Consider the following 14,428-nt stretch of genomic DNA (forward strand, 5'->3'; position numbering starts at 1 on the left):
CGCTGCTTATTCAATAATAAAGATTGATATAATATACCAATAAATAAGATTACATATTACCTACCATTAAAAACATTTGCCAGTCGTTAATTGACCAAGCAATTTATTACTAACTAGCTTCCGCCCGCGACTCCGTCCGCGCGGATGTCGGTCTTCGCGTGGATGGTTTATTTCTCCATTTTGAGTAGGTACTGACAATAAAATCTTATAAATATCTATTGGACCCAATTCCCAAATACGGCTAGGCCTAAGTATAATAATACGCAACGTGTGTTCGCGGTTCTACGGAACAACGTCTAAGGATAAAACTGAAAAATTAAGATTATTTTTTTTCTACGTAATTTTCCAGGATAAAAAGTATCCTATTTTACGCCCAGGATAATAAGGTATAATTATACCAAGTTTCATCGAAATCGAACCGCTAGTTTTCACGTGATGCCTTCACATACAGACAGACAGACAGACAGACAGACAGACAGACAGACAGACAGATAGACAGACAGACAGACAAAAATTTTTTTAATCACATATTTGGGTTTGGTATCGATCCAGTAACACCCCCTGCTATTTATTTTTTCAATATTTTCAATGTACAGAATTGACCCTTCTACAGATTTATTATATGTATAGATACTATCCCCTACCTATTTATTTCTCAGTAAAATTATTGTTCGCGGAATTTATAGGTACTAAACATATAATAAGGTAAGGTTTTTTTAACCAACCTATATGGACACCAGCTCTGTACCTACATTATTAATAAAATTGTATGTTTGGCTTAAAAACAATAATCCATTGAAAAGACAAAATCTATTGAATGCCCTACGATAGTATAATTATTCAAGTATTGTCTAACTGCGAGTTACAAAGGCCTGCTGGGATGAGCCGGAACTGCGCGCCAATGCGTCTCATTTGCAAGTCTCTAAGGGCTTGCCCACCTTACACTATTGACTATTTACCCATATGGATATATAGAACAGTTATTTAAAGAGATCTATTAATAGCAAATAAATGTGATGATTGAAATGTGCCTATGTAGATATAGGTATTGCAATTTAGATACTTACATTGGAATTTTTATTTATTTTACTTCAGTTTACTTTTTTTTGGAAACCCGCGGTTAAGTCGAATGACAAATTATTTTATGGCAATAATGTTTAAGTGAATTTGTATGATTATAATGCATACTTTAGGTATAATATTTCGGATAATTATATATATTAAACTACAAGGTAAAATTGGTGCTACACAACAAGGTAGAAGTTTTACTAATAACTGAAAAATAAAAGACAGTATCATCCATAAAACTTCAAACTTTATTGACCTCTTAAACGATAACCATTAATTAATTTATACATAATTTTAATTGTAGTGAAGCCTTAACCGTCTAACGATCAACAAATTTGTTAACACTATTTCGCAACAATCTAACAATTATGTTTGTTTATCCTTCACATTATAGCTATATTATACGGATTTTGAAACACAATGCTAGAAACCGCAAATAGATACTAATTGGCATCTTATCTTGATTTTTATGTTACCTTTATTTTATTTGTTTTAACAGGAAGGTGTCAAAATGTTATAAAATTAAATGAGTTTTGTAATGAGTTTCGTTCAATACATTCAAGAGTTACCTTTTATGCACCATAAATTATGTAGAGTTATTTTTTTAAGTATTACTTAATTCTTTTAAACATTCATTACACTACAAAAGTAGGTACATTCAATAATAATAATTGTGCTACTTACTATAAGCTCTACCTGAATTAAGATTCGAGGTTTCCAGGCAAGAATATCTGTGTGTGTGTGTGTGTGTGTGTGTGTGTGTAATGTTGTGTCTCAAAACAAATTCATAACAATCTATTTAAACTCGGTTATAACATGAAAGACAAACGAATAATCGTGTTGGAAAACAAGCATACATATGTATATTTTCATTCATTATACTAATAAAGTCATTTCTAAAGGGAAATTTCTTGTAATTAATGCAATAATTGATTTATTGACGATATACATATTATGATTTTATAAAGAAATAAAACATTGTCGTCCTGTTAAAAATCATAATTTATATGCGATAAATTCAATTTTTGACGTCAATTAAATTTAAAAAATATTGGTCAAAGTGTAATGAATCGTTTTTACACGATTGATTTTGTATTGTAATTTGTAATACATGTGTTGTGAATTCAATGCGTGCTTCGGCAGGAATATGTTAAATTAAATATTAGGGAAGCTCCCACAGTTCCTACACCCTCACACGAGATCGGGATCAATATTATACAACTCCGTTTCACTCTCTTACACTTTATACACTCTTATTATTCATCTTTAGTTATTAAATATCATTATCACTTAGATATCATGAAAAATAATTATAAAAATATATCTTCTCTATAATATTATCTTCTCTATATATTCAATTCATTAGTTAAGATTTCAAAATATTTATATGTGAGCGTTTACGAATCTATATTTAGGTAAATTTATTTTTCACCTATATCCCCTAATTCTTGTCATATAAATAGAAATGCTGTTTGCATCGACACCAAAAATAGCACCACACGTATAAAAAGTAATGCACAACACATTTTGACCAAATTAGGCAATAACAGTTGCAGAATAATTCGTGACTTTAAACACTGAGATAACTTGAATTAAAATGCATAAAAGTAGTGAGGATTTCCGAGTATGGTCCGTTTGATAAATACTTTGTGCGTGAATCATACGCATGCCTCCGATATGAACTTTGGTTCAGTGACATCATTGTATTTTATCTCTTATCTTCGCCTATTATATTATTATATTTTACAGAGTTACTGAACCGAATTGTAATTGAGGTCGAAGCCTTCAGCTTGATTATAAGTTTTTTTTACAATTGGCTAAAAGGTCGTTTAAAAATACGATGTTAGAGAATAGATTACATATTTATTATTGAAAAAGAAAGTGTTATAGAATCCCTATTCTATTCCCTAATAGGGTAGTTTGTTAATTGAAAAAATAATTGAAATTCGAACTGCACAGATTCTATGAAATAAATAAACATGTAAAGTATGACCTCTGTATTATCCATGTAGATTAAGGAATGTTATTTGTATTCAAGTCATTCTTTGGACAAGAAATTTCGACTCACATTTTAAGGTATACAATGTACAAGGGTCTATGTAAAGCTAATAGATATTAAATCTAACTAGTATTGAAATGTAGACATTAATAAACCCCGCCTATTTGGGGAACTCTACTAAAATTTTGGACACAGGATTTTTACTAACGATAGAAGGACGAATACCAACATAGAGCTTTTCAGAAGTACCTATTAAAAGTTAACTAAAACACACATTTACATACACACATTTCGGTAGTCTCCGTATGAGCTTTATTTACTACTATTTTAAACTCTAGATCTTAGATCTTCTGACTTAAATTCAAATACCTCACCTATGCATTACGCCGTACATTAATTCCATTAAGAGCACATCACACCATCACTTTCACTAACAGAACAACAATAAAGCGAAATAAATAAATAAATATAAACACGCGCGCCGTAAGCCCGATGCGCGGTGTGAATGCAGCGCGTGCTCTACCGGGCCGATACAATGACGCTCCATTACGAATTTATTGTTTAAAAATAGCAATTTAAATGATTGTTTACATGGTAAAATAGCAAAAGCGGTACTTAAACGGTGTATGTGACAAACATGCAAAAAATACTGTAAATATTACATTAAATCGTTTGTGTTTGAATATGAATTTAAATGGTTTAATTGCTATATCTATACATATAATAAATCTGTAGAAGGGTCAATTCTGTACTTTGAAAATATTGAAAAAATAAATAGCAGGGGGTGTTACTGGACCGATACCAAGCCAAAATATGTGATTAAAAAAATTATTGTCTGTCTGTCTGTATGTTCAGGCATCACGTGAAAACTAACGGTTCGATTTAGATGAAACTTGGTATAATTATACCTTATTATCCTGGGCATAAAATAGGATACTTTTTATCCCGGAAAATACGTAGAAAAAAAATCTTAATTTTTCCGCGCGGACGGAGTCGCCGGCGGAAGCTAGTTATGAATAAATATAATTCTCAATTCGAAAGGCACCGAGTTTCCATTAAATTATAAGTTAACGACAATCTGTCGCAGACTATCTTGTTTTGCGAAGTATTAAAATTAGTATTCAACGACTTAATTACGTGCGAGATTTATGAATATTCATTAATTTCTCGAGTAAAATCTTAATTGTGCATTCTTGTTTGTGATTGCTTTTTTATCAACCCTTTCATCTTAAACTACATAATATTATTAATCTTTTTTGGGATATACGTATAAATATTCTTGTCGAAAGTCTATTGACACAAATGACAAAACTCAAACTAGTACGCGTATTGTAGAGTGTGTGTGCGTCTATAGGTAGAGTTTTTAAGTAAAGAGTTTACCAATCCATAGCAATATATTCCAACATATTTGTACCCACAAAAATATCTACGCAAATTTTATTTTAGTCAATAAAAGCAGCATTTTATGACCACCAGCGCCCATTCACGAGAATGGCAGGCCAAACATCACGCGAGGGGTTCCTTAATAAGTTTAATTACCAAGCTAATAGACGCAGCCGTGAGTCATTGACTTTTTAAAATTGTCTCATTCTCCCTGAGAACCAATTTGATATTAATTTGTCAAGTACATTTGGAAGAGGATGTTAGATTAGAAAAAAGCTTTATGCTAACAGATATATCATAATGAGCTTTTATTGGGTGTAGATAAAGTCACTTTAGCTAAAAATGCTGTTATTATATTTTTTTACTTATTCTGAATATAGTTATGTGGAAAAAAAAAGTCATTATAATTTTTTACCATACCAGTTTAGCTTTTTTTATCACTATTATAATTTAGGTCTAGTCATATTTATATATTCAGAATATTACTAAATCATCTGAGACTTTGCGGATTCAGAATTCCGCAATATAATATAACAACTAAGTACAGAGGCGGCCAGATCATTGTGAAATAACGCATCAAAAACTAATTTGGGTAGTGTGTAGGTTATGTGATTATCTTTTTTAATAATAAGAAGATAAAAAATAGCATTAAAATCCATTAAGAACAAGGTCTGTACAGTAATTATATAATTTTCACGCTCTTGGGTATGAACACATTTTAACGCACCAAAAAGAGCATAATAAAGGGAGGATTTCGTAAAATTTTCTTTAGAGTAGAGGCTGAATAGCTGCGCCATTGAAATTAAATTAGCATACCATACTGACAAAGTAAATGGAGAAAAACATAAATGGAATACTTATTCGAATTTTTGGTAAAAAAATCTCTCATTTTCAATACATATATATTAACACAGTAATATACCTACTTGCTTTAATTATTTATGTGAGTACAGAGGTACTAAAGTCAATTTTACTTGTTTTATTTCAACTTAATGTGACGTTAGCCTTAAAGACATATTTAAATATAGGCCTACAGTTACGTAATTACCATTATTTATCGTGTTTAATGTTAAAACTACAATGTGTGGGAAAGCTGGCAAATTAACATAATATACATTATTTTATTTATATGAATCGCACTAAAGTCTTTTAAATGTTTAAAACAAATGGGTTAACATTTTAGAATTTTTCAACCACCAAAAATTGAACAGTTAAAATATGTAATGTAATAGAATAAAATAGAAAGTACTCTAATATGAGCTTCTATTTTTTAATTTCTTAATATCTATCTCTTCTTTTAGCTAAATCTATTCTGTATCTGGGATACATTTCTATCATTAACTTGGTGAACCACGAAGGCATTAATTACCCAGAAATCAGGTAACTACTAAGGTACTAAATGTATGTAAATCATGGCGCAAAGAACACCTGTAAAGTCAATGATTGTAAATGCGAGACACCGTTTACAATTCGTATGTAAATCAGTAAATACAAATATAAAATTCCGATGATTCAAACATTCGATATTCCTATAATCATTACCATTCTAGAGTATAAAATCACTGACCTATTGTTATTCAGCAATTGTTTACTGAAGACAATACGTACATTAATAACAAAGGGAGTTCAGTTTGTTGTTATTTACTTTAAGAGCTGTCGAATTCTATAGGTCAGTATAATTTTCAAACTCATAGAGCTGATTTTAAGGTAATATCGTTTATATTATTGCTCTTAATAAGCACTGGTAGTTACCATTGATAGATATATTTTGACTACCTTCATCTATTAAACGATTCAATCGATAATTATGACACTTATTAACTACATAAGTATAAACTATAACTTAAGGCTTAAACTATATAAATTTGTTTTAATTTAATAATTAAAAAACGGCATATTATTTGACTACCCAAATATGCCGCTAACTATTTACTAACTAAACTATTTACTGGATACGTAATTACTATTCCAATTCCCAGTAACCCACTGGATGTAGAACGAAGGAATGCCAGTGTAAACGACAGACATGTCTACATTTATTTGTATTTGATTGTCGCGTTTTTGAGTACGCGGTAGTTAGATGTCAGGGTCACAAGCGGAGAGATTTAGTTAATTTAGTTATTATATTAAGTTATTTATTAATTTAGTTCACATGAATTACAAAAACGACAAAAAATATTGAAAAATATTAAACTAGTCTCTATCAAGATTTATGAAACAGACACCACACAAGCCATAAAACCTTATTTTTATCGTCACAGATTATAATTAAGAAAGCAAACCCCATCTAACGAGATACATTACGGCCCTGCAAATTGCACTGCACAATATTTTTAGCGGTAATTGCCGTGATCCGCCATATTTATCTTATAATTAATGATATTGCTGATGAGGCTGAGTCGACAAGAGCTTAACCGTGTACCATCGGTTGGTTTGTTAGATTAATGATTAGTAACGGGTAATTAATGGTTAATTACTTGTAGGCGCGATAGATCTTATTTCTGCTTCGTAATTGCAAGGACGAGGCCAATTGGAAATGATAGTTAAAACGTTAATGTTCGATTGCACGGCACTTTATTGTTCTATATATATATCAATCGTGATTTACTTAGACACTCTACAAATATATATATATGTCGAAAATATACCAATTATACGAATACATGTTTCCAATATAAAATAATTTGACAAAGTTTAACGATTTGTCTCACAATTTATACACCAATTTTTTATCCTGTATAATTCACCAATTGATAGTTCCTCTACGTCTACAATGTCTCTACATTAAATTTTGCAGTACTTTATGAAAAAGAATATATCTACCTAAATTTTTACTTCTACTACACACAAAAACACATAAAAAGTTTGTATTCAAAATTCTAAAACAAAATACTTACACTATAGCGGAGTGGTGTCGCTGATGCAAGGGCGCGAGCGGCGCGGGCGGCAGAGCGGACAGCGACGCGGGCTGTGGAGACCCGCACCAACGCGCCTCGCGAACATCCGACGAACCTGGATTATTCATTTATTATTAAAATGTAACTGGATATGTAATATGCCACAGATTAATAGGCCAACGACAACGACCATTGTTATGTATATAAAATAAACATCAAGAGAATTCACGATTATTATTTGAAATAAAATTTAAATTAAATCTATGTATCTGTTTTTAAGAAGGTCAAAATCGAGTATAAAGGAATCAGTTACATACAACATAACATACATGTGAAGCTAAAAAAAGTGTGTTATAAACTTATAAATATTATGTCTTAACTAAAAAAAGCATTTTAATAAAGGCCTAGTTTATAACCTGTAAACCAATAAATAAATATTTAAAGCAATGTAATAACGCGTTTAATTACTTTCGTTCATTATGAAACATTTCAGGAAAATTTTAATCTAAGTTCTAAACTTAGATTAAAACTTATTATGTGTTACGAGTTTATGTTGGTGAAATTCAATACAAAAGATGGAACAAAAATTGATAACTGGATGAGATTAGAGTTAGTTAGATTAGTATTATAAAGTTTTCATTAATCCTTAAAACTACTTACTACCATATAAAGTCATAAGCGACGGCGGTCGGCTGGCCAGCACCGGAGTGGAGCCATATCGCTCTCCGCCCGCAGAGAGGCGCCCGCCCAGCGGCTTGAAGGCTATTGGCCGAATCACCGATTTGCCCTGGAAATAAATATGAAGAAAATTTAGATAATTAAAAATAAGGAGTATAAGTATAATAGTAATAATTTTCAAAAATCAAACTCAAAATTTCTTTATTTTTGTAAACAAGTTTACAAGTCGTTATTGGTTTTAATATATACATATTTTCAACTAGCGGAAAATTTAAATATGTAGAGTCATCGGATATAAAGTTACAACTGAGTTTAACAGCTTAATAAATGTGCTATGTGTATACTTAAATTTTTCATACCAAATTAAAACCCAAGAACATTTGCCAAGACTTAATTATAACCATAACAATACACAAAAACTTCGTCACGGAGCACAAACCCCTAATGCGATGTAAATAGACTAAACTCTACCCGCGTCGCGCATGCCCCTGCGCACTATACAACAATTTATCTATTCATCAAGCGTGACCAATTCAGAAACGTACATACATAATGCACGCCTTTAATTATAGACCCTCGCGATCGTCTGGATTTCAAAGGATACGTATCGATTTGATTTGCACATTTTCATTGCTTATTTGATATTTCACTTCCTACCTCTTTGTATGTCTATTACGAACTTATGGTCGAAAGAAAGTTTGTTTTTTGGTTAAGGATCTTTTACAATTTCCTTGGAAAATAAAACTTTAATAAAGATAAGCAGAATGCTGCAATAGATCTTTTAGTTAGTAATTCATAGCTATTAATTAAGTATGTAAGATACCTATTTTCATTTTCTTGGCAGTTACGTAAATTTTCATATCGTATCTATGCAAGTGATATTTAAATGTTTTCTCATTTAATTACTACATTTCAACACTTCATAAAATTACCTAATGGAACAGATAGTAAAAAGAAAACCGCTTATTTTAATATCTTATTGCACGGTAATTTTCTTAAAGTCGATTATAAGGAAAAGTCTATTGGCGACACTCAGACGCTTTACTATTGCACCATTACGATTCTAAACTTTTCAATTCATGCTGCGCTTAATAGCTATTATTATTTAATCTATAGAAATGTAAAACTAATTTAATTATAAAGTTCAAGCAGTGAAAGTATATTCAATTCTAAACAATCCACGATCTAGATTACGTAAATATAAAAGTTTTCGTATCCGACACGGTGGATGTAGTTTAATATCGTTTATAATATTTATCTCATTTAGTACTGCACGGATTTGACATTTCGTATGGTCCGGGAGCCAGAAGCAGATTTTATGACCAAGTTCCTCTCAAGCGGTAATTAGTAAAATGCATCTAAGTATAGTATTATGAAGCCTCGTGAACGTCAGCTGGAGCTCGGTTGGGGGGGTGAGCGGTTGTAGCCTCCCACGCACGTAAGAAAAAAAAGTATATTCATTCATTTCCTCTCAGCTAAAAATTTGTCAAATTGTAGCTAACCCAATATCTCAACGAAAAATAATAATCAGCTGGTTACAGCATGGTGTATTATACGTCAGCTGGTGTCTCGAATATAATGAGACATTAACAAAATCATCGAGATACGTTTCTTCCATCAACATAAGTCCCCGTAAAAGATAAGTAATAACTTTATTAATTATATATTATACTATTATTTTTTTAATAATTATAGTTAACTAATGTTTTTAGTGGGTTATTTCATATTTGTTACACTTTTAGGTAGTTATGTGAATTTGATGATATGATAGTTATTTTTAAATGCAGTTTATAATATTTGTAAAAACATGGTTACCGATGTGGCTGAATGTACATAGTACCCCGATCATGCGCACAACTAACCACCTCCAAGTACCTTATCTAGTCTATATTATGCTAGCGTGTGTTGCTTGAATTTTTAAAAATAACGATAATAATTAAAGATACGTCATTTCATCTCAGATGAAAATTTGTGAGCTGATTGTCAATATACTGATGCGATCAATAAAAAAAATCAGCTATCAATAATTCGAGGAAAACCTAGTCAGTTGATGCATATAAATTGGCAATAGATGCTTCTGTCTAACTCCTATGTAATAACTTTCAAAGTATCAGCTGACGGTTTTTCCACCAAGATAGAGCCAGCTGACCTATATATTTATACACAGTTACATATAAGCTATCATCAGGTAAATTTTTGTTTGAGAGGAAATCACGGAAAATAATTTTATTTTTTTCATGTTCGAGACACCAGCTGACGTATAATACACCAGGTTGTAACCAGCTGATTATTTTTTTTCGTTGAGATATTGGGTTAGCTACAATTTGACAAATTTTTAGCTGAGAGGAAATGAATGAATGTATTTTTTTTCCTACGTGCGTGGGAGGCTACAACCGCTCACCCCCCCAACCGAGCGCCAGCTGACATTCACGAGGCTTTATAATACTATACTCTGATGCGTCTGACGAATTATCTCTTGAGAGGAAATAATTAACCAAATTTGTACCTGGCTCCCTAACCAGTAGGACGCAACTGACGCAATGAAGTATCGTGACAAAGGTTATTTTACGACAAAGCGTCGGGATGGGGGTGCCCGGTGCAGTTACTTTGAAAATTTGACCAATAACACTTTACACCGTATAAACAATGAATTTACACTTTCAGTTTAATATTTTTCATTATCTTGATTCTGGCAGAAGTTATGCTTAAGGTTACATTGATTTTGTCCTAAGTTCTTAAATTCTGAAAATAACGAATTTACGTGGAGTTTTTACGTATCTACCTGATCTATAATATCGTTACATCATGATACAGTACACTTATTTAGTTATAGTTTGATGTTATCAAATCATGACCCGTTTATAAACATAGCCTGATAAGGACATCAAAGGTGTGTGTGACACCTGGATAGTGGTTACCTTCCCCGACTTATTTGTCAAAGCAAACTTTACTATCAAGTCTATATATAGATACTATACAAGTTACGGTAGATAGGGGAAGGGACTCATCCTTCAAGCATATCTGCTACAAATATTTGTAAACCTTTTTGTATGGGAATCAATTTTAGTTATTGTTTGAACACTCTCGAACAATGCAACCTTTTTCTTATAAAATGTGTTTTGGATATCTTATACTACTTGACTGGGGATAATTGAAATATTAACATACATATTTATTTTATATCTTAAAATTAGTAACAGAACAAAGAACATAGAGAATCAAACTATTGCGCATAAATATCGTAAATTGCGATAAACTGGTGGTTTTCTTCATATTTACAAAATCGTGTCCAGGTGGTAGTAATGAACGGTTTTAAATCTTCTCCAGTAGTTGTAACATCTGGTATTCCGCAAGGATCTATTCTCGGCCCTTTGCTCTTCACTATATTTATTAATGATATCTCCAGTTGCTTTAAACACTCAAAATTTCTATTATATGCCGACGACTTAAAAATATATTCATCCATATCAAATAAAAATGACATTCGTCTTATACAAGATGACCTTGATAGGTTTAGCGAATACTGCAAACACAATAAGCTATACCTATCTTACAATAAATGCAAACATGTCCGTTTTACTAAAAATATAAATATTATTCCATCAAAATTTAAACTAGGAGAACACATTCTTGATACCGATTCGACTATTCGTGATTTAGGCGTCTATCTTGATGCTAAACTCACAATGGACGTACATATTGACTACATATTAAAGAAAGCTTACCGTATGTTAGGTTTCATCACTCGAATTACTAAGAATTTCAGACGAAAGGACACATTTATTTGCCTCTACCAATCATTAGTTAGATCACACCTCGATTATGTATCTCCTATATGGAATCCATTTTATAATTGCTATGTAAATAAATTGGAAATGATACAGAAGAAGTTTCTGCGCACACTTAACTATCGCTTATGCTCTCCCAAATGCTCATACAACCAACTCTTAGAAAAATATAACATGATGTCCTTGACTAACAGACGTTCAGTAACTGATGCTGTCACTTTAAGAAGCATTTGCGTGGGTGAAATTGATTCTTCGAACTTACTAGCCGACTTGTCCTTTCGTGTGCCTTCGCGACCAACTCATTCGAAATGTCTTTTCCATTTACAACATACCAGAACCAACGCAGGACAACGCGCGCCACTTCACAGAATGTGTGTCTTACACAATGACAAACTGAATGAAATAGATATGTTTTCATGCTCCCGATATAGTTTCAAATGTACAATTAGCCAATTATATGTATAATTTTTCTAACGTTCGATAATGTACATGCTTAGTTAATGCTTTCCCTTAGTTTAATATTTCAGAAATCTGTGTTAGTTTTAAGTATTTGGCTCCCTTGCAACAGATACCTATCAATTATTGTACAAGTGAGTTTTTTTTTCTTTTACTTTTTCTATTTATGTTCACTGTGAGACGTAGAGGAAACAATTGTTAATGTTACCATTGTATGTCATTAATTTATATATTACACGGGTTTAATTGTTTCTGTAAGATCTCCAAATAAATAAATAAATAAATAAATAAATAACTGAGCACAAATAGATAAATTTGTCAATACAATCGATATCTATTTGCTAAATCTGCAAGAATTTTATAAACGCTTAACTATAATGGAGATTGAGTCACGTCAAAATATCGACTCGAAATTATGCAAATTATACCGTTATGCAAATCTTGATCAGTTACTGATCTTGCAATACTTTTCGTTTACTGTTGCAATGGAGCGATTAGATATTTAAAACTAAAAAAGTATTGAAATCTGAAATTTAATCCATAGTCTCTATATTCTAGTGATCTACATGTTGAAATTTATTATTCCCTGCATCCTAACACCTTAGTCATTAATTGTCGCATTGTAAATGGAAGGAACGTGCAGATTTGTAGGTTATCCGTGACAATGTTTTGCCTACTTTCGGTCTAGCTACGTTTGTAAACCAGAGACGATAGCGTTCAACATAAATCGAATAACCTTAAAATTAATATTTTGAAATAAGCAAGGAAGGAATTTTATAGTTAAAATTTAAAAGTAAGTATTTTTTATAAATTAGCCTCTAGCTCATTTGAATCCAGAGAGTATAATATTTTGTCATATGCCGCCCTTGTTAGCAAAAATAAAAATAAACTTCTACACTATTTAATAAATAAAAGCACAGGCTGTTATCATCAAGTGTTGCAATATTATCTCCAACCATAACAGCAATCTATCGTTACAATTATGTAATTTACTAACCATGAAGAATAACGGTTCCAACTTCAAACAGCACCTTGGCTATTCACTGCGGCCCATATCATTTCTATCAACCATACTCCTATCAGATCGTGTAAGTAGGTGCATAGTCGTTTTTAATCAATTTAATTAAACGCAGTGCAATAAATGTTTATCAGCTGATGTTTATCATGTAATTGAAATAAATATACTTAATGGTTATGGATGCGTAGTACACAAGCGCCCATTTCATGTTTGCAATTTATTTAATGTATTCCCAATCGATATGTGATTAGTTTAGTATACTATAGAAAATAGAGCTGTCAGAAATAGATCTAAAGTAATAAATTACAATCAAATTCCAATTTTCCTATAGTTTTCCTTTACAAGTAATATCAAGAGTCGACACAGGAGAGCCGTGTATTTTCTAGAAAATAAAACAACGCAAAATCGACGATGCTTTTTATTTCTTCTAAAAGATACATAAAGTTAAGTACAGTACTACCCTTCAGGCTAAAATTGCTTTCCGCAGCGTAGAATTACTTGTAATGAACAGGTCTAGAGATGGGTCCGGAGATAACTCATTCCCTATTGAAAGTGTTAGAAGCGATGTAATCATGGCCTCCTAGACTTATTCAGCACGAGTAAGGATTTCGTCTATTTTTTTCCTTTCTTACTTATAATGTTAAACAGCCATAATGCCTGTTAAAACACCGATAAAAAATGTTTTCGAAATCTATTTTGGCCCTATAAGCAAATTTAAGACCATGTTACTTATAATATTATTCCAAAATATACACCGTTATAACTTTAAATAATATTAAATTATTATTATTACTTGGTGATATCTAGTCATCATTATGTGTAAATCTCGATAAGTTATTCTTGAATTTCTGAGATTTCCATTCGAACAGTAACAAAATCTGCATTGTGTATGCATTGATGTTAGGAGGATAAGCTGTCAATGCCTCCGGCTACGAGAAAAGCTCGTGAAAGGCTTTCCTTAGTGACGGGAAAGTCAGGTTATCGACATCGATAAATGACTCGCAAATAAATGGGTTCAAGTTTTTATAGAGCGGATGTCGGCCATGCTGTACGCGAAAGGTATACACCGTTAAATATTTTTAAAATAGACCCATTTATGTCAAACAAATAAATACATATCTATAACTTTATCATGTTCATC

The 14,428-nt window shown here is 31.7% G+C and overlaps 1 protein-coding gene across 3 annotated transcripts in view; it reads right to left on the reverse strand.

Annotated features, from left to right (window-relative positions):
* Positions 1–14,428, reverse strand: part of LOC123696595 (leucine zipper putative tumor suppressor 2 homolog) — a 76,622-nt gene that overhangs the window by 7,673 nt on the left and 54,521 nt on the right. For 2 of the 3 annotated variants that reach the window (XM_045642872.1, XM_045642874.1), the window contains 2 exons: positions 8,008–8,134; positions 7,348–7,462 (listed from right to left, as the gene is read on the reverse strand). In XM_045642872.1, the coding sequence (XP_045498828.1) occupies positions 7,348–7,462; positions 8,008–8,134 (242 nt within the window). The remainder of the gene's footprint in view (positions 1–7,347; positions 7,463–8,007; positions 8,135–14,428) is intronic. The other variant, XM_045642873.1, reaches the window with a different exon arrangement.

This window comes from Colias croceus, chromosome 13 (assembly GCF_905220415.1).
Source record: "Colias croceus chromosome 13, ilColCroc2.1".
NCBI lineage: Eukaryota > Metazoa > Arthropoda > Insecta > Lepidoptera > Pieridae > Colias > Colias croceus.